Raw genomic sequence first — 18,815 nt, 5'->3', positions numbered from 1 at the left:
GAGTTGACCCCACCACTCCCTCATTTGCCCCCTGTAGCAATTAGGAGAGAGGGTCCTGCACCTTGCCTGGGCAAAAAACAGTATAGCATAGAGCTGGTCCTGGCCATATGAGTGAGGGGGACCTGGATCTGAGGGCTGGAGAGCAGAACTAGCCCAGCTCTTTGCTGCAGGCTGCATTCGGTGAGCGATCTGGAGAGCTCATCCAAGTAGTGAAAATGAGGGAAAGCTATAGAGCTGACCAACCCAGATACCACCCAGGCCCAGAACCAGGGCTCTTCCACCAAATCTATGAACTGTTGGAGCATGTGAAGGGGACGGACCTACAGATCCCAAACTGCAGGATCTCCATGACACAGGACAACAGGATATCCAAGAGGAGCCCCAGTGAGAGCCCATTATCGATGGTGCAGTAGAAACCAGACACCTGGAGTCAGACCAGTGACAACGTGATAATAAACAGTTGCAAGTAAAGATAGAATGGACTAAAGGGTAAACTGTGTGTCCCAACAGGCCACACTACAACTTCCATGACAAAACTCTTTGTTGTTGTTGTTGTTTGTTTATTTGTTTTGTTTGAGTTTGGGGTTTTCTTTTAAATTTGGTTTTGTTTTGAGGGGAGGTTGCAAGGGCAGAGGGCAGATTTGAGGGGACAGGGAGATAAGTGGGATTGAGCTTCATGATGTGAAATTCACAAAGAATCAATGAAAGTTAAAGGGGGGTTGCAGGGAGGTCCCTTTTGCTTTGGGGTTGCTGGCCAGTTTATCCACCTTATTCCTGCCACTGTCCTCCATGACTAGCATCAGAATCAAGTTTCTTCAGCCCTCAAACAGTGAGTGAAGCTACGTGGCTCTCCAGAAATCCTCCAGACTGGAAGTGCCAGATTGGAACTGCTGAGGCCTGCACAGCCTTACTGACTGAGACTCCATTAGGTTCTCAGCCTCTCCATTATGAAGACAGCCATTTTTGACCACTCAGGTGGTACTGTGTAAACCAATGTAAATCCCACTGTGTTTAAACACAGAAATCCTGTGTTGAATATCAGACTCCTAGATCCTGTGTTGAATATCAGACTCAAGGAAACTAGTAGAGACAGGGACAGAGAAACTCAAGAGCATATCTTACATACCTGAGAATTCTATAAATACACTTTGTCAGATGACAGCTTCGTGATCTAAAGAGGAGTATTGTATTTCTTGTCATCTTGACCAGATACCTGTATCTGGAAGAGTTCTAATGTGTGGCAGTTGCAGAGAATTCACTAGACATGAATTGGCAGTCAAAGTAGCAAAGAGATATGCAAGAATAATAAAAAAGAACCAAAAGGATGCATAAAGGTAAATGGCAGCAATAAACACTAGTGTCTAGCATATAGTAGACATTCAATATACATAGTAGGAACCAGAAAATGTGACGGAAATAAACATGAGTCTAAGAAAGATCATAACGTGGTTCTTAGGTCAAGGCAGAAGATAACTAATAGGCCCCCAAAGAAAATGAGAACCAACTGTAAGCACACAGAGAAAATGCTATAAACCACTGATACTTTTATTATTGCTCAGACAAAATATCCAGAGAAAAGCAACTTAAGGAAGAAAGTATGTTGCTGTTATTGTTGTTTGTTTGTTTGTTTGTTTTGGCTCACAATTTCAGGGAATTATCTATAAGCAGAGAAAGAGATGAATGCTAGTGACCAGCTCACTTTTTCCTTTGTGTGCAGTCAGTAACCCAGCCTGTAGGACAAGTGTCACCAACCTTTAAGGTAGATCTTCCTGCCTCAAATGATCCAATCTAGAAAATCCTTCACAGGCCTGCCTGTGTAATTCTAGAGCCTGTGAAGTTGATAAACTAAAATTAACCATCGCAAGTATACAGCAGGTAAATGAGTTTTATATATTTCAAACTTAGTATCTTCTCTTTATGAGCTGTATATCAATATTGTTAAAGATCTCAAGTTAAGAAATAGGTTACTGTTTTTTAATGAAACTTTATTTTCTCTAATTGCTTATAATGTTTCTTGTTGTTGTTGTTGTTGTTGTTGTTGTTGTTGTTGTTGCCATCTGTAGTTTGTGAGACAGGGTCTGCTGTAGCCCAAGCTGGGATAGAAATATATACCGTCATATATAATCAATATACCAAATAAGCCACCATGGCCACCCTACCTATATGATTTTATAACCTGAGTCTTACTAATGCAGATCAACAGGATCCTAGAACTGGGATAGTATTTATTTTGAGAGGAAATGATAAGGTCATCTATGACCCATAAGTGCTTTTAGGTTCTAAGCTCACTGAGGACAGAGATTTGTCTGCCTCTTTCACTACTATATCCCCACTACCCAACACAGTAGCTGGTATATAAAGATACTCAATAATACGCAGGGTATGTTCTAGAATAGTTCATCTGCATGCAGTGGCTTCAAATAGAAAATCTAGGGACTCCAAGATATCAAAAGAAAGAGGGTGAAAGCTATAGCACTCTTTGTCATATACCCAAAGGACTCATCATCTTACTCCACAGATAACATACCTTGGTGGTGACCAACTGCTCTCTAATTGTACCTAACACCTGCTCCACAAGAGGGATACAATATCTGGTACTAGAAACTTAATTACTCAGTGCTAATGAAATCAAGGTTATTACAAGAGCATTCACAACCACTAATGTACCAAACCAGTATGACCCCTAAGAGCAATATATAAACATTTGTCCTAATAACTACAGGTAAGTGCAGTCATCATCTCCATCAAGAAAATTTCTCTTTGCAACGCAACGAGACTGCTACAGAAAATTACAACCAATCAAAATGCAGATGTGAAGCCCAGTCCCTACAGAACATTGTAGAAGAGGGAGCAAAAGGATTTTAAGAGCCAGATGATTAGAGACTTTACTGTGAGATTGTGTCTCCTTGTAATATCTGAAGCTACATCTATAAAGTCTCATCAACATGGCTGCCCAAACATGACCTTAACAAGGAGGATAACAATGAACGTGCCAAAACAGATGGGGAAAAGCCCATGAGACCTCCAAACCTACTATAAGCTACAGGCAAGTGAGTAAATTTGGGAGTGGGAAGAGTGAGTCTCCTGAGGGAAGAGCACAACAATTGGTTGTCCAGTGCCAAATGGTCAGGCCTGAAAACATACATATAAGTAACATTATGTGGACTTAACAGATTACATTTAGGAATATATGTGTATAGACAAATACATATGTGTATGCAATAACAATTGATGCAAAAGCAATCGTGATTTTGAAGAGTGAGGATGGCCATATGGGAGGGTTTAAGGAAGAAAGGGAAAAGGGTTGGAATTAAATTACAGTCTCAAAAATAAAAATATAAAGAAAAAAATGAACTGAGTTGAGGAAATATCTACAAATAAATGAAATAGCAGATCATTTATAATTACTGAAGATGAATGACTTTCATGTGAATAACATTGGCAATTGCTAATAATCTACTGCATCAAGGCTTTAGATTCCTCTATTCCCTGGTAATTCCAACATGTCACAAGCATGTTCAATTGTGTCTTACACTCAAGAAGCAGGTTTCTTTCCCTAGATTCTTTGTTCTGTATAAAGCACTGCCCCTATTCTAATTTCTGAGCTAGACAATTTCACAAATTTAAGTCCTTAGAACAGAAAGGGAAAGCCATGGGGGAAAGTCCAGTCTTCCAGGATAGAGACCTGTGATGAAATGTCACTCCCAGACTGGGATCACAGAACAGCATCCCATATTGTAGAATTCCAGTTGCCTAAAAACCAATTGTTACAGAATAATCAGCATTGTTTTTTCCCAGACCTAAGTCAGTAGCCAGTAGGAGACAAAATGGTCTCCCTTGTGTATTATTGAAAATTTTCATCTCAACATTTCTTTTAAATATATGACTTGAAAATATATATTCATATACACTGTGATAGAGCAAAGTGAATTGCAAGGCTCTGCTCAGCCACACAGGCATTTCCTACTCTATGGAGAATAAAGCAGAATGACATTTTCATTTTTATGAAGCCATACATAGGGTTAGTGCACTAATAAAACTAGGGATATAATGGTTGCTGTATGTGCCAATAATTTCAGGCAGTTTAGCTGATTACATAAAGAAACTGATTTGAGGCTAAAGCAGTTTTACAACATTACACTGAAAAAAAAATTCATGGATAATAGTTATAATGAGAGCCCATGGGAACAAAGTCAACAAATTAAGTGATAATAGCTATAATGAGAGCCCATGGGAATGAAGTCAACAAATTAAGTGCAAAGGGTCTCTTAAAAACAGTATAAGTAAATGGAGCTAACAGTGACTTGTAGCAGTACTGCAACTTCTAGAGAGAAAACCTTATTCCTTGGCTTTTGCAGCTCTTCCTTTTCAGCTCCTTGTCTTCTGAAAGCATTGGGCTGAATATTCATGTGTTATCTCTCTGGTGCTCTCTTTCCTGAATTCCTCTCCCATGTTAAAGCCCCCGTGAATTAGAGTCTTCCAGGATAATCAGGGAAAATTCCTTGTCAAGGTCACCTGATTGACAATCTCAGTTTTACCTGGATGCCACATTCCCCTTGGCCATATTTAAAGGAAATCTGAAAACTATGCACTTTATCCAAGCTTCAGCTTTCCACACACTTTCTTCTCTGACTCTCTGTAAGAATCTAAGCTTACCAGATATCTTATCATCACTCACAAAAGGAAGATGAGTGGCTTACAGTGAACAAAAACGGTGAGTTTCATCTTAGTCACAGAAAACATGGGCACCTGTGGACCATCTATACAGGGAGCTTCTGCAGAGGGTCTAGTGTTGATTCCTTGAGCTTTACAGCTTGCTGCCTTGGTTATTCCCAGTGTGCTACACAGACACAATGATGATAGTCTGCACACATTCTCCAGTGTGACAGGACCAAAGGAAGACTGAGAAGCATGAGCTTAATTGGCAGCATATGTATTATTAGAACTCAGGTGTCTGGAATGGAAATTCTGAGATTGCAGCACATAGGTGCTGGTACCCAACACATAGAAAAATGTTCACTCCCAGGCACAGTAGGACAACTGGCACAAGATTTGTTGTTTTTCTGTAACAATTAGAAGACAAGCCATATAAGGCTACTACTTTTAGCCACTGAATAGACAGCACAGGGCTCTGACTGACAAAATGGGCACTGAAAGGAAAGCCCTGCCTTCACCACAGCATGCTATCTGAAAATATTCTCTGGATAACAAAGGGAATTAGAAATCTCCCTTTAGTTAGCTAACGTCTGAAAAGACCAGAAGGGGGAAAACACCTTCTGAGAAGCTTAGCTAGAATTTCCAAAGCATGGGCTGAGGATGGTCCTTAGTGGTAGAAGATTCTTCTAGAATGCATAAAGTCCTCACGGCTATCCCCAGCACTACAAGAAAAAAATGAATGTACACAGCATAGTATGAAAGAAGAAGAATTTATGTAGAGAAAGCAGTGGCCAAAACCTGTCTAAGGATCCCCTTGCCTCAGTGGCTAAATACAAAGCGTTATATAAATAATAAAGAAAGGGTGGAACTCCACAGGCTAGGCAAAAACTAACAGAGTGTTTTGCTGTAAAATGCCAAGAATTCACAGAGCTAGTGGACATTTGTGTGTGTGTGTGTATAATATGTATATACGTAGTTTGTATAATGGGTGTGTGTGCATGCATGTATGTCTGTGCCTGAGTGGAGGATTGTGCATGCCATGGCTGGAAAGTGGAGGTCAGGGGACACTCTCTGATGCAGTTCCTCACCATCTAAACTTTTGGAGACACTCTCTTCTTCTCTGAGACATGGCTAGGCCAGCTAGCCTACAAGCCTCCAGGAATTCTCCTGTCTCCATTATCCATTCTGCCACAGGATCATGGGTATTTAGATGCTCTCTATCTTATCTGGATTTTACACAAGTTCTGGGGACTCAGACTCAAGTCCTTAGGCTTGCACGGCAACTGATTTACCCACTGAGCTCTGTCTCCAGCCCCAAATGTATGTTCTAGTCATTAAGAATGAAGACACAAGAGAAGTCAAGACTACTAGCAAGTCTAGACAAGCCAGTAGAGAATACTTTGTGTGGTCTAACAAACTTACAAAAAAAAATCTTGAATTGATAATTACCTACAAAAAACAACAAAAATCCCAAAACACACACAACCCCAAAAAAAACCCACCTCAATAGTTCTTTTACTCAATGAAAATAAGACATTCAGTAAGTCCTAACAGTAGACATCCAGTAAAGATGACCACACAAGACACACACACACACACACACACACACACACACACACACACACACACACACACACACACTTTTAAAAGGAAAATGCAACCCATATCCAGGATAAATATCACTCAGTAGAGGAAAAAGTAAAGGCATGCCAAGACAGAACTCTGGGAAATGCCTTTAAAACTTTAAAAGGTAGGAGGGGAAACTGGATCCAGGAAGAGTCTCTGACAAAACAGCAGCACTAAATGTTAAAAGAATGTGTGGAGTATTGTATCCTGGGAGTCAAGAAAGGAGACAGTTCCCAGGAAGGAGACAGTGTTCAACCAGGAGAGCAAGTAAAACGGATTGGAGTGCTCCTTGCATTTGGCAAGCACACACATGATCATCATGACCAGAGAAGTTCCAGCAAAGAGGTGGTGGTAGAACTGGATTTACTAGGGCCTGACTAGTGAGTGGGATGAGAGTTGACAGAGGTTTATTCAATGCACAATGGTCTCTGACTAAAGTTGTGCACAATATTTGTCTGTTTCACCTCTGAAAACAGTTTTATAATATACCTGTAGAGGCCAGGTATGGCAACACTTGTGAGGTTGAGGCAGGATGATTGTAGGAGTCTAGGAGTTTGAGAATAGCCTGAGCAATAAAAACTAGACTACAACACAAATTTAAAATGTTCTTCGACCTTCCTGAGAAATGTGTTCTTTTTCTTCTAGTCACATTTGTTTCTATATAAACCACTCCCAATTAAAAAATATGCAAAATTGTTACCAAAAAAGGCATTAAGCAGCTTCTGAACCTGGATGTTGCTGCCCACCGTGCGGTACAACCCTTCTGTCTTGATCCCTAGGAAAAGAAAACCAGATCATCTTCATTAGGATAGCTCCAGCTTTTATGTTCCCCAGGACAGAGAAAGGAAGCCCTTGTATCCTGGTGTCAGTTAAAGACAAAGAGACCTCCTTCTCGCTTCTAGTTCTCCAGCCTTCCCCTGTTGCAGAGGAACAGTCCTACCATCCTAATCATATCCGAAAATGATTCATGACAACTCCACTGGATTACACATATCCTCTATTAATCTGAAGGGAGGAGAATACACTCTATAGTAAAAAAAAAAAAAAAAGACATGTGTTTCAGTGAGTCACAATAGGTAGATGAGAACAGTCGGCCATGTTGAAAGGGAACTAGTAATTAAAAGACAAGGAGGTAATACCTACCCCCTGCCCTAGTTTTGCTCTCAAGCTGTGATATAAAGGAGGAAAGGGTTGGGATATGGAAGATGTGAAACAAAAGTCCATTTTTGTGCTGAGAAAGGCTGAAGCAAAGTTTCAGAGAAAACAGAGTGATTCATTCACCCCAGCCACCTGCATTCTAATTATCCTCAGAAGGAAACAAAGACCTTTGGTTCATGAAGAAACATGTTGATTCTATGTATCCCCGAGTTTAGATTTGGCCCCATCAACTTTTAAATTGACAATAAAATGATACTGTGGTAGAAGCTGAGCTCTTGGTCAATTGAGATAGAACTATCACTACTTGAGGAACACTAGGTGCTATTTCAGAATGCACTGCAAATGATTGCAAGGTTTTCCTCTCTAAAAGTGGGAACACAAACTATACATATATGCTTGGATGAGGAATGCTATGATGGTAGCCAATTTAGAACTGGCTTAAATTTAAACAAATGTGTCCACTATACAAGCTGTGGAAATACAGTCCAGAAATGGAGCTGTGCTAGGGGAATTCTGAGTGCTTGTGAGAAAATGCCAAGAAAACAGGAGTCTTGTGACCTCAGTATCTTCAATAACACAGAACTGTCCTTGGATTACATTTTTATGCCCCTCCCGTGTGTAGTAGATAGGAGTGAGTCTACTTGAGATTATTCATTACAACTGGCTATTGTCATTTATTTATATGCCTCTTTGGAAAAACATGGTTTTGCCAAGTGTGGTTTGTCCTTGTGATTGTATTCTTTACTAATGTGACTTTTCTTAACCCTTAGAGTGCAAACTGTCTGAGGCTCTGGATAAAGTCAGCTATTGCATGAGACTTCAGACTTCAGCCTCATTTTTAAGCTCCCTTTTTCCCAGTCCAAACACCAGTTAAATTATTGGTAAACACGAGATTTATAAAAAAAAAAAAAGTTGCCATCCTACAGACAGGTCCTGACTAACAGATAATGTCATGCTTACTTTAGAGAAGGTTCCTTAGGATAAAAGCAGAGTGGCTGAATTCAACCATTTCAAGGTGATGGTTTAGTTCTTACCTTTGGTCTCAATAAAATTGATGCACTTCCTAACAAACTTGAACCCCACTTCATTCAGCTCCACTGTTTCGAGGAAAGGAAAGGAGAGTTAGTTCATATCATAATAAGAAGTTCCTACCCAACATTCAAGAGTCACAGGAAGGGACTGTGTTAAGAGTATTGGTAGGGCTGCTGCGCATCTCCACTCAGCTCAGATTGAATGATGCCATGCTCGGGGTAGGTTTAGACTTTTATAACACAAAACATTTCCATTTAGCCCTTTATATCACATCTACCCTAAACATGAGCAATATCAAATAGGAAATGCTACTATGGAAATACACACAATTTTGATCACCTGTCTAGAACAATGAAGAGATAATATATTCTCTGCATCCTTAGTACCGTTCACACTGTAAGTTTCAATGGAGTGACTTCCCTAGTTCAATCAATACACAGTTTCAAATAAGGGCTGGATTTCATTTTACACAGATTTTTCATGAATGGTACATGTCACCAATATTAGCATTTACTTTCATCACTGGGACAGCTTTGCACCTATAATGTCAGGAGAGTATAAAATTGAATTACTTACTTTCTTCCTGTTTTGTTATAGGGCTGTGGTAGATCTACAAAAGAAGAGAAACCAAAACAGGCTCAGTTACCGTGACTCACTACCGATAAGCAGGGCACCCAGGATTAAATTTCATTCCCTAGATAGACTATCAAAGCGATGCTAGAGCTCTTAACAACAAAAGAAAGGAGGTGAAACAATTATCTTTGCCCAGATCCCTAAAAACACAGTCCCTGAAAACTGTAGTAGATGTTCACATAGTTCACATAGGTGAAGACCCTCAGACATTTCCTTAGGTAAAGCTTAGAGCATTTCAGTGGTGGAACAAGACATAATAAAAGGAAGTGGTTTTCTCAAGGACAACAGGTAATGGGCATTGACAGTAAAATAGATAATGGATGTCTCTCTTTGGAAAGGCAAGAGTTCTGCTGAAGGAGACTGGTTAATGTCTCAGAGTCATCTTGAAGTGTATACTCTAATTACTATGTACAAGGCCAGGATGGAGATTTGGGCTTCTTTGAGACTGGTCTTGGCTGTGCCCATATGTCATTAGGAGACTGGATATGTCCTTCCCATTCTCTAAATTTCATATTTCCCATCAATACAATGGTCAGGGTTGGAACTGCTGTTTCCTCAAGATCCTCTGGGATGGTTGAAGCAGAGGCATACACCTGACACATATGATCAGTGGATTTGGTGTTTAATGAAGCAACAATACTAATGGGGTGAGGCTGAGGGAATTAACTCCAGCCTCTCCTTTTCAAAGGAAACGTGCTCTATATGTCAGCATTCTCAGGAATATTTCAGTGAGAAGCATTTCTGCATTGTGCCGCATTTGCTGCGACTTTTATAAACAAGAGCTTAAGGAAGTCAGCGGCAATCAAGCTGGTGAGGCTGCATATTCAGGGCATCTATGCTTTAGAATCATTCTCCACACAAATATCTTCTAATCTTCAAAAGCCTACAGGGAGACCAAGTGCAGGAAAGGGAGTGGACATATAAAGGCCTTGCTCTTAGCATTCCCCTAGAGAAACACCACAGGCATCGAAGGGCCAAGCTTCAGGTTTCCGGGAAGTGACCCTCATTCTACTTCTAGCTACCACAGATGCAATCTCAGAGATGGTTACTACACTCTTAATTTTTCCACTTATAGTCTTATTTTGTTAGGGGATGGGTGTGCATGTCATAGGACAACTTATAGGAGTCAGTTCTCCCCTTTCACCATGTAGGCACTAGACATTTGATCCCAGGAGGTCCCAGGCTTGATGACAGGCACCTTTACCCACTAAGTCATCTCATTGGCTCTGATTACACCTCTTTCCTTCACAGAGAATCGAAGACACAAAGGAAGCATATGTTTCCTTCAACAGGCTAGCTTTTCAGCTTTTCCCTTTAAGAGAGCAAGGAGATGTTACTCTAATAGGCCTACAGTTGTCCTTCCAACCAGGGAGGAGGACCCAAAACTAATGAAGCACTCTACTGTTTGTAGGATGGTTTTCACTTGATTGTTAAAAGTAATCCTTGGAGATACATAGAATAGAAATGATTTTAAAAAACCATTTCATTAAGAAGAAGAAAATTGAGGGACAGGGAGTAAAATAACTTGCTCAAGTCCTCACCATGTAACAACAAAGCCAGGACCAGGCATTTGTATTTCAAACCCCACAAAGCTCATGTTACGTTCTATGCCACCAAAAGAAACTACTAGAAAGATGTTGAAGAGACAGTGCTTTCCAATGATTTATGCTTTTATTGTTCTACGTCTAAATCTGTACAGGACTCTTCTAGGGAACTTTTCTCTCTAACTGCCTAACACTGAATTCTGCAAGAGAACAAACTGAGTTTGTGGTGCAATAGAGGTTAGAAAATTCATTTTAAATGAATGCTAAATGGAGGCTTACTTACATCCACGACAATTACTTTCCACCCTTCTATATGGACAAATCAATTCTATAGTAGGAAGAGGGATTGTTTTTCATTCTTAAGAATTTGTGGGAATAGCTACAGAGTGTAATACTGAAGCAGGGAGTCTTGGTGCCTTCTCTGGAGGCAATCATAGACAAGTCCTAGGGAAGTCCCTCACCTCTAGAACGCAAGTTGGATTAAACAAGACATCAGGAGTAACAAACAATTCCTTCTAGCTCTAAGATTTAGAATCTGACTAATCTATGACCATTTCCCCACTGGAACCACTAGAGGGCACTCAAACACTGACCTAAGCTACTGAGGTTTCTCTCTCTCTCTCTCTCTCTCTCTCTCTCTCTCTCTCTGAGGTTTCTCTCTCTCTCTCTCTCTCTCTCTCTCTCTCTCTCTCTCTCTCTCTCTCTCTCTCTCTCTCTCACACACACACACACACACACACACACACACACACACACACACACACACGGAGCGGGGAGAGTCTGAGTCTGAGGTTACTTACAGGTTCTTTCCCATCCATGGCTTCCATCCATAGCCTTCTATTGGCTTCAGAAGGCGCCTGCAGAGTGATGGTTCCTGGTCTGGGATGGAAAAAGGATAAGTTTAAATCAGAAAATTCACCTGAGAGAATGCGGTCTTGTGCTTCTGTCATTTTTTATCTAATTTCAATTAATGGATATTCATTATACAAAATGATGGATTTTATTAGAACATTTTCATACATGCAATGTATTTCACAAACCAAATTTTTAACAACTACACTATAAGGTCTCTTGTCTGTGGCAAATTGCTCCAAACTTTGTTTTATTCTATTCACTTCTTGGCCATGTATTATGGCCTGAAAATATAAATACACATCTACACACACCCTCCAAATTTTTTGTATTACATGTAATCACTCACCAAGGAGACAATAATAATAATTTGTGTCTTTAGGAAGTGACTTAACACCTTTATAGAAAAGTTGGAAGAGGTGGGTCCCTCCCCTTCTATCCCTTCTTCCCAGTGAGAACAAGAAATTTCTGGGGTATGTTCTTTCTGGGGGATAAAGAAGTAAGGAAACAAAGATTCCCAGTCTCCAAACCTGCTAGCCCTGTGAATTTGAACTTCCAACCTTATAACTCTAAAAGAAATAGGTTTCTGGTACTTGTGTATAATCCATTCTCAGGTGCTAAAGCAATGAACTGGGAGAAAACACCATTTTTATCCAGATACACTAAAGATTGGTATACCTATTATAATATATTTTGACCTTCAGAACCAAACTGGGGCTGACTATATTCCTGCAGGCATGAAGCCTTTGGTACAGTCTCTGGCTAGCAACATCCTAAGCTTGCCTCTCACCTTTCTGTATCATTCAGCCTCTTTCCGAGGTGTAGACTGTAAGGGCAGTAACAAGAGCATTCAGCGATTCTGGGTTGATCACTGTGCCTCTGTGCACTGCCACTTCTTCATCTCTAAGGGTGCTGGAACAAACACTCTGGGAAGTACTTCCCAGTGCCAACATCAGGGGATTCCTGCCATCCTTGCCTCTTTCATTCAAAATACCCCTTGTCCAGCAAGCCAAATGATCTTTAAGATAAAAATTTACCAAAAGCCAGCAATTGGGTCTAGAAACTAGACTATTTCAAATTTACCTTTCTCTAAAACCCTCATCCTTTGGGATACATATTCCAGGACTGGAAAGGCTAGGGCTCTCTATGAAGATAGCTATCATCCAAATCAAAAAGCCAAATGGAAGGAGAGCAAGCAAATGAACAACAGACATGAAAGTAACCAGGCAGAGAAAGAAGCGCTCTGGAGCCACTCATCAAATCCAGCTGCCCTAGGCGTCAGCTTGCTTTTGACTGCAGAGAGAGGCTGGAAGTATAAATATGCAACTCTTAGGGAAGCATTTGGAGATTTTCTTTTTTGTTTTGTTTTTGTTTTTGTTTGTTTGTTTGTTTTTGAGATGGGGTTTTTCTGTATAACAGTCCTGGCTGTCCTGGAACTTTCTTTGTAGACCAGCCTGGCCTTGAACTCACTGAGATGCTGCCTGCATTTGGAGATTCCTTAGTGCCACAAATAATCAAATTAAAAGAAGATCTTTAAGGACAAGACAGAAGACTGGGAAAAGGACTATGTTCTGGTCCAGCCTCCCTCGTGCAAGGAGCCTTAGACAAATTATGACCTTAGACAAATTGTTTACCCTCCTGGAAGTGCTCCTTGCCCATTTGGAACCCATAGGCAATGTATACCGCATATGCAGTACGGCACTGGTTAAGGAGCTTCAAACGCCTGGACTTAGCTCTGGCTCTACCACGTAGTAGCTACATTATTCAAGCTGCTTAACTTTTCTTTGCCTCTTTCTCTTCCTTTGTGAACTTGAGGAATAGCAACCTCTCCTCTATATGACGAAGACGAATGAAAATTACACTTAAAGGGCTGAGAACGGGGTCTAACAGGCAGAATGCACCCGGGAAGCAACATCACTTGCTGACACTATTGTTAAAACCCTACAAACTCCTGTGTGATAGGAGCCTACAATTTCTTTTTTATTTATTTTTAATATATTTGAATTACAAACAAGATTGAATTACATGATGATCCCAGTTCCCTTCTCCCTCCCTTCCTCCTCTACCACCCCCCCAACTAAAATCCTACCTGTCATATGTCCTTTCTTCTAATCTACACCTGACTCAAAATTTCTGCTTCCTCATGACCTCTGCATCCTTCCTTTTCTTCCCTTCTCACTCTCGTAGCTTTCTCCCCCCTCTTCCCATGTTCACAATTTGATGAGCCTACAATTTCAAATAATTGGTATAAACATTATTTTTTGTAATGCTATTTGATCTTCCTGAACTAGAGACCTTTGCTTGGCACTCCAGAGAGAATGAGTCAATGTGTGTGATACCTTCTGGGAAGCCTGGCTCTTTCTGAGATCAGATGGACAAATGAGGGAAATAGCTGCCACAGACCTGACAAGTCCCTCTTGCAGAGAGGTGTGTCAGCATCTTTTCATTATGACATTGACTACTGTAACCAATAATGGCATGAGATAACAAAGGAAATAGCTGTGGAGACCCACAGACCAAGATGCTGCCTTCCTACAGAGTCAGTTAATATATTTGAGTCTTGGTGTCTTCAGGTATAAAATGGGGTGAGATGATTCAATAAGACAGTGGCTTTTAAAGTTCAAATACCATGGTAACTAAAGTCACAAATGCATTCTAACTTTTAGTTCCTGAGTTCTACTCTAAAGGTTCCTCAAAATTCTGGGAAAGAAAAAAAAAAACAACATATCTAAGAATTAACAAATTTACTACCTACAAGGAGACAAACATAGCACAGTGTGCAAGAAATATAAAAGTAAAGTGAGCCAGTCTCTCACCCAGAGCCAAACTGTTTGCAATTGATTTGAGTTGGGGATATTATTTATAGGTAGCTGGCAAAGTTAAGTTTAAAAATGGAATCAGACATGGAAAATGTAATCACTTTTAAGCACCTTGATGTTGAAAAACCAGAGATTCTACAGGATCACACAGGGAAGTCAGAGTCCACTGAAGGCGGGGTTTAAATGAGTTCACCAGACCCAAGATAAATGATAATAGGTGTTTATTAGGGAAGCACTTACACAGACAAGAGTAAATAACAGCCGCTGTCTTCCTGCTCTAGAAGATGCAGTCTCTGCCCTTCTGATGCTTTCCTTAACCCAAGAGGAAATGAGCCAGCCCCTACTCTACCTTATAATGGGTCACGTCTGCACTGGAAACCACGCCCAAAGGGTGTGGCCTCCACTACAAGTTTACTGGCAAGACAAGATGCTACTACAGCCCACCGCTGATTTCACGTCCTGGGGGGGGTGGGGGCTGATTACCAGGGAAGAGGAGTGCCAGTCAGGACGTGATGTTACCAGGAAGCTGAGTGCCAGGCTTGTGGTTACTGGTAGCAATCTTACTATCACAGTCCTTTTGACTGGGATCATTTATTTTTTAACAAAGAAGTCATAATGACCCACAAACCAAAAGGATGAGTGTTCAAAACTCCCAAGTTTTAAATAGGCAACAGATTAATAGTTACTTATTTCTGAATAGGAAAAATGTCCTAATCTGTCGGTGTAACTGACCTTGTTGCTCTCAGCCCCTAATGATTTTTCAATGATACTATAATTTATTAAAGTCTTTTCTAGCAATCTGATCATTTTACTAAATTCCTCTCTATTACCCAGTGCCTGGTATACAGAAACAAATGGATAGAAATAAATCACATAGCTGATTCTCTGACTTTTGGACCAGCTTCTTAACCAGAAGGCGTGCCCATCACAAAAATAATGCCAAATGCTGTCATTTTAAACATAAAGATATCTTTGCTTATATATTACGGTTTCCAATTTTGTGTTTTTAGAAGATTTCTGGGTTTGCCAATGTGAGTCTCTGAGTCTATGTGTTTCTTGTGCTTTTTCTTTAGTTCTCTGTTTTTCTATTCATTTGTTGTATCCTATTCAAGTTGGTTTTTATTTTTATCTAATTTTATTCTTTTTTAGATGCCTATTGGCTTTCTAATGAGAGAGCAAGAAAGGGTGTCGATTTGGATGGGTGGAGAGATGGGGAGGATCTGAGATGAGCTGGGGGAGTGGGAATCATAACTAGAATATATTATATGGGAAAAATTATTTTAAATTTTTAAAGAAGTATAAGGTGTAATTATCCTTCATTAAATTGTTTGGGTTCAGGGGAGAGAAAAAGGCATTGGAGAGAAACAAGAAAATCATGTCCCAAAGCCAGAGTGTTGGTGCACACCTTTAGTCCTAGCACTCCTGAGGCAGAGGCAGGAGGATCCTCTAAGTTTGAGGTCAGTCTTCTCTACATAGTGAGACCCTGTCTCAAAAAGATAAATAAATAGATAAATAGAAATCCTTGCCAGTCGGTGGTGCACACCTTTAATCCCGACACTTGGGAGGCAGAGGCAGGTGGATTTGTGTGAGTTTGAAGTCAACCTGGTCTACAGAGCAAATTCCAGTACTGTTATATAGAGAAACCCTGACTTGGAAAAAAAAATCATGCCCCAAATTTGCTTGCAGTGGTTCTAATATTTGGGGTCAATAAACTAGTTAAGTTCACATACATATCTTCAAAGTAAGAAAAGCTTGCATCATTTTACAGTAAGTATGAAAAACACCCCAATACCACCTCTACCCTTTGGCCAATCTGTCTTCCTTTAAAAATTATGTCAATCTACTTCCTACGATATACCAAGAGCATCTTCAAAGAACAAGCATAGTTATTCTGTCAGCATCACAGCATTAAGAAAGAACAAATTTTTACATATATGACAGCAAATTAAGTTCTAGGGGAGACTTTCTGCCCAGAGCCAGTGAAGTAAATGTAGCTGAGGGATATACAGAAAACAAAATCAAAAACAAACAAACAAACAAGCCTTGGACATAGTTTCACAGGGACCCTTGTGAATGGCAGACTGAGGGGCAAGACCAACACTGGCCTATACATAAATGGCTCATTTTCAACAACAAGAAGTAAGAGGAAAATACAAGACTCAGCCAAACTCACAGGTAGAGCACACTGACCCCATAAATTCACAGCATCACAACTTACCTTTCATTCGTTTCTATATCAAAACAGAATCTCTTGTCTATTGACTCTGTCTTTCTTCTCACACAGTATTTCAAAGTTAAATCCATGGGCCCCTGATATGAAAGAAGAATTAACAAGCTCTTATTTAAAATGCACAGACATTTCTTCTGTCTCCTGTATTGTCCCCAGGCTCACTTGGATGGTATCGCCCAAGACGGCAGGCGGGAGCAATGTGTTGACTCACTGAGAACCTTTACCTTCAAACCTTGCAATATCATGGTAGCTGGCTTCTCACGGTTCGAAGCATGAATGGCTAAGACCAGGGGAAAATGCGCAGGATAGGGGAGTGTTCTTTCCCAAGCATGGCAGATTCAATAGGAAGCCCAGTACACATCACCTAAGGGCAGTGCAGGAGAAATGGATGGCCCAAATGACATTAAGTATACATAATAAAAATTTCAGGAGGCTTCTGACAAGGGAAGCTGCAAGTGCATAAGTGGCTATCTAAAATCATCTGTGGGATGTGTGAGAAAAGTTGAGAATAGAAGCTTCCTACTGGATGAGGCAGTGCACACCTTCCGGATGACAAACATCATAAAAAAACAGTCTCCCCAGAGGTAGGGAAAAAGTGAGAAAATAAGCCAATTTGTATTAATCAAAGCAACATTTTTTATATTTGACACATGTGGGATAGTGTGGTTCATTTGTTTTCCTCTGGGAAACCAAATCTGCCACAGACAAACCACATGACCCTCCATTGCTTGTTTTCCTCTATTGACACCAAAAGGGAGGTAAGAGCTAGTTAACACAATGAACCACATACTATACATGGTATGTTTAAGTAACTGGTTGTTTATTATGTTCTGCATTGGCTTTTACACGAACTTCCCCCACTATAGCCCTTACATAGAGGGGAATCTGAGCAGTAAAATGGCTGAGTGTCATGCAAGTTGGTATAGTCAAAAGTAGCATTAAACCAGGAACCTTAAGATCTAGGGTACTGCCTTAGTTATGCCATTTCCTAGCTACGTGACCCTGGCAAATCAATTTCCCTCTCTAAGTCTTAACTTTACAATCTAGTAAATAACACTAGCATTATGGTCCTACTCTCTATGCCATCCAAAACATTATGCATCATTGGCAAATATCAGTTTACCCAAATCAAAAAGTAACTAGATCACAGAGCTAAGACTGATACCCAATTCAAACACAGTGGTATATGCACACCTGTAATTCCAACATTCTGAGGTGAGGAGAATGACAATTTCAAGACTGTCCTAGATTACACAGTGAGATCCTGTCTCAAAGTTTAAAATGTAAAAATAAATGAAACTCAATGTTTAAATAATTTCAGATCTTGATGCTCTTTGGTTGACTAGCTGGTACTCCACCCAGTGTGTTTGGACATTTTTGGGCCAATCACTTCTGCTTCCACCACAAGAACTCAACCCTCCATTAAGCCTTCAATATTCCATTCTTATCCTAACACTTGGGATGTCATGTACAAGTTTCGTAAGGTGGGACATGCTTTACATCATAATGAATTGGAAGCCATCCTGTGCTACTCAAAACCCTATCAACAACCCCCAAGCGCTAACATGAAATGGAAAAAAAAAAGACTACAGCTAGTATTGCTCACAAGTACTTGCCACTCAGATACAACAGACAAGTTCATGCTGACTGAGGACAATTTCTGTGCTATAGCCCAAGAAGAATTTACTGAAGCCTATTGACACATTTACCTAAGAGAGTTCCCCAGCTTGAACCTACATTTAAGGTAAAATAGGGAACTCTGTGCTTAAAGACCAAGGCAAAAAGTAGTTTCCAACAGTCTGCAATCAAAATCAGCCCACTCTAGTTTTCTATGTACAAGCTATACAGGACTGGTCATCTACAGAAACTATTAATAGAAATAGGCAGTTTTCTCCAAATTCCTGGTTATGTAAATCAGGCCTTCAAGTATATATTTAAAGCTTCCAACAATATGTGAATATTTAAAAGGTTCACACTGACAGCATGTAAGAGAGCAGATGATAATCAATGTGAAGATCAGTTTTTACCTGTCAAAACTTCCATGCAATGGGATGTAAACTACCCTCTCCATGGTAAACTTACCTCGGCATTTTGAAAAGTAGTAGAGGACTTGAAGAGGAGAGGAAGAAACATGAACTGCTTATAGAGATTTCAATGTGGTGTAGATGATGATTCAAATTTCAGACAACAGATTATAATATATATATATATATATACATATATATATATATATTACTAAATGTGTTCTGGAAATTATATTTTTAA

The 18,815-nt window shown here is 40.1% G+C and overlaps 1 protein-coding gene across 3 annotated transcripts in view; it reads right to left on the bottom strand.

Annotated features, from left to right (window-relative positions):
* LOC100765371 (oligophrenin-1) overlaps positions 1-18,815 on the bottom strand; it is a 332,542-nt gene that overhangs the window by 126,251 nt on the left and 187,476 nt on the right. For all 3 annotated transcript variants that reach the window (XM_027431711.2, XM_027431712.2, XM_027431713.2), the window contains 5 exons: positions 16,539-16,630; positions 11,450-11,528; positions 9,049-9,082; positions 8,475-8,537; positions 6,983-7,057 (listed from right to left, as the gene is read on the bottom strand). In XM_027431711.2, the coding sequence (XP_027287512.1) occupies positions 6,983-7,057; positions 8,475-8,537; positions 9,049-9,082; positions 11,450-11,528; positions 16,539-16,630 (343 nt within the window). The remainder of the gene's footprint in view (positions 1-6,982; positions 7,058-8,474; positions 8,538-9,048; positions 9,083-11,449; positions 11,529-16,538; positions 16,631-18,815) is intronic.

This window comes from Cricetulus griseus, chromosome X (assembly GCF_003668045.3).
Source record: "Cricetulus griseus strain 17A/GY chromosome X, alternate assembly CriGri-PICRH-1.0, whole genome shotgun sequence".
NCBI classification, from domain to species: domain Eukaryota; kingdom Metazoa; phylum Chordata; class Mammalia; order Rodentia; family Cricetidae; genus Cricetulus; species Cricetulus griseus.
Note: the sequence above shows the minus strand (reverse complement) of the source record. Positions and strands in the feature narration are given on the sequence as shown.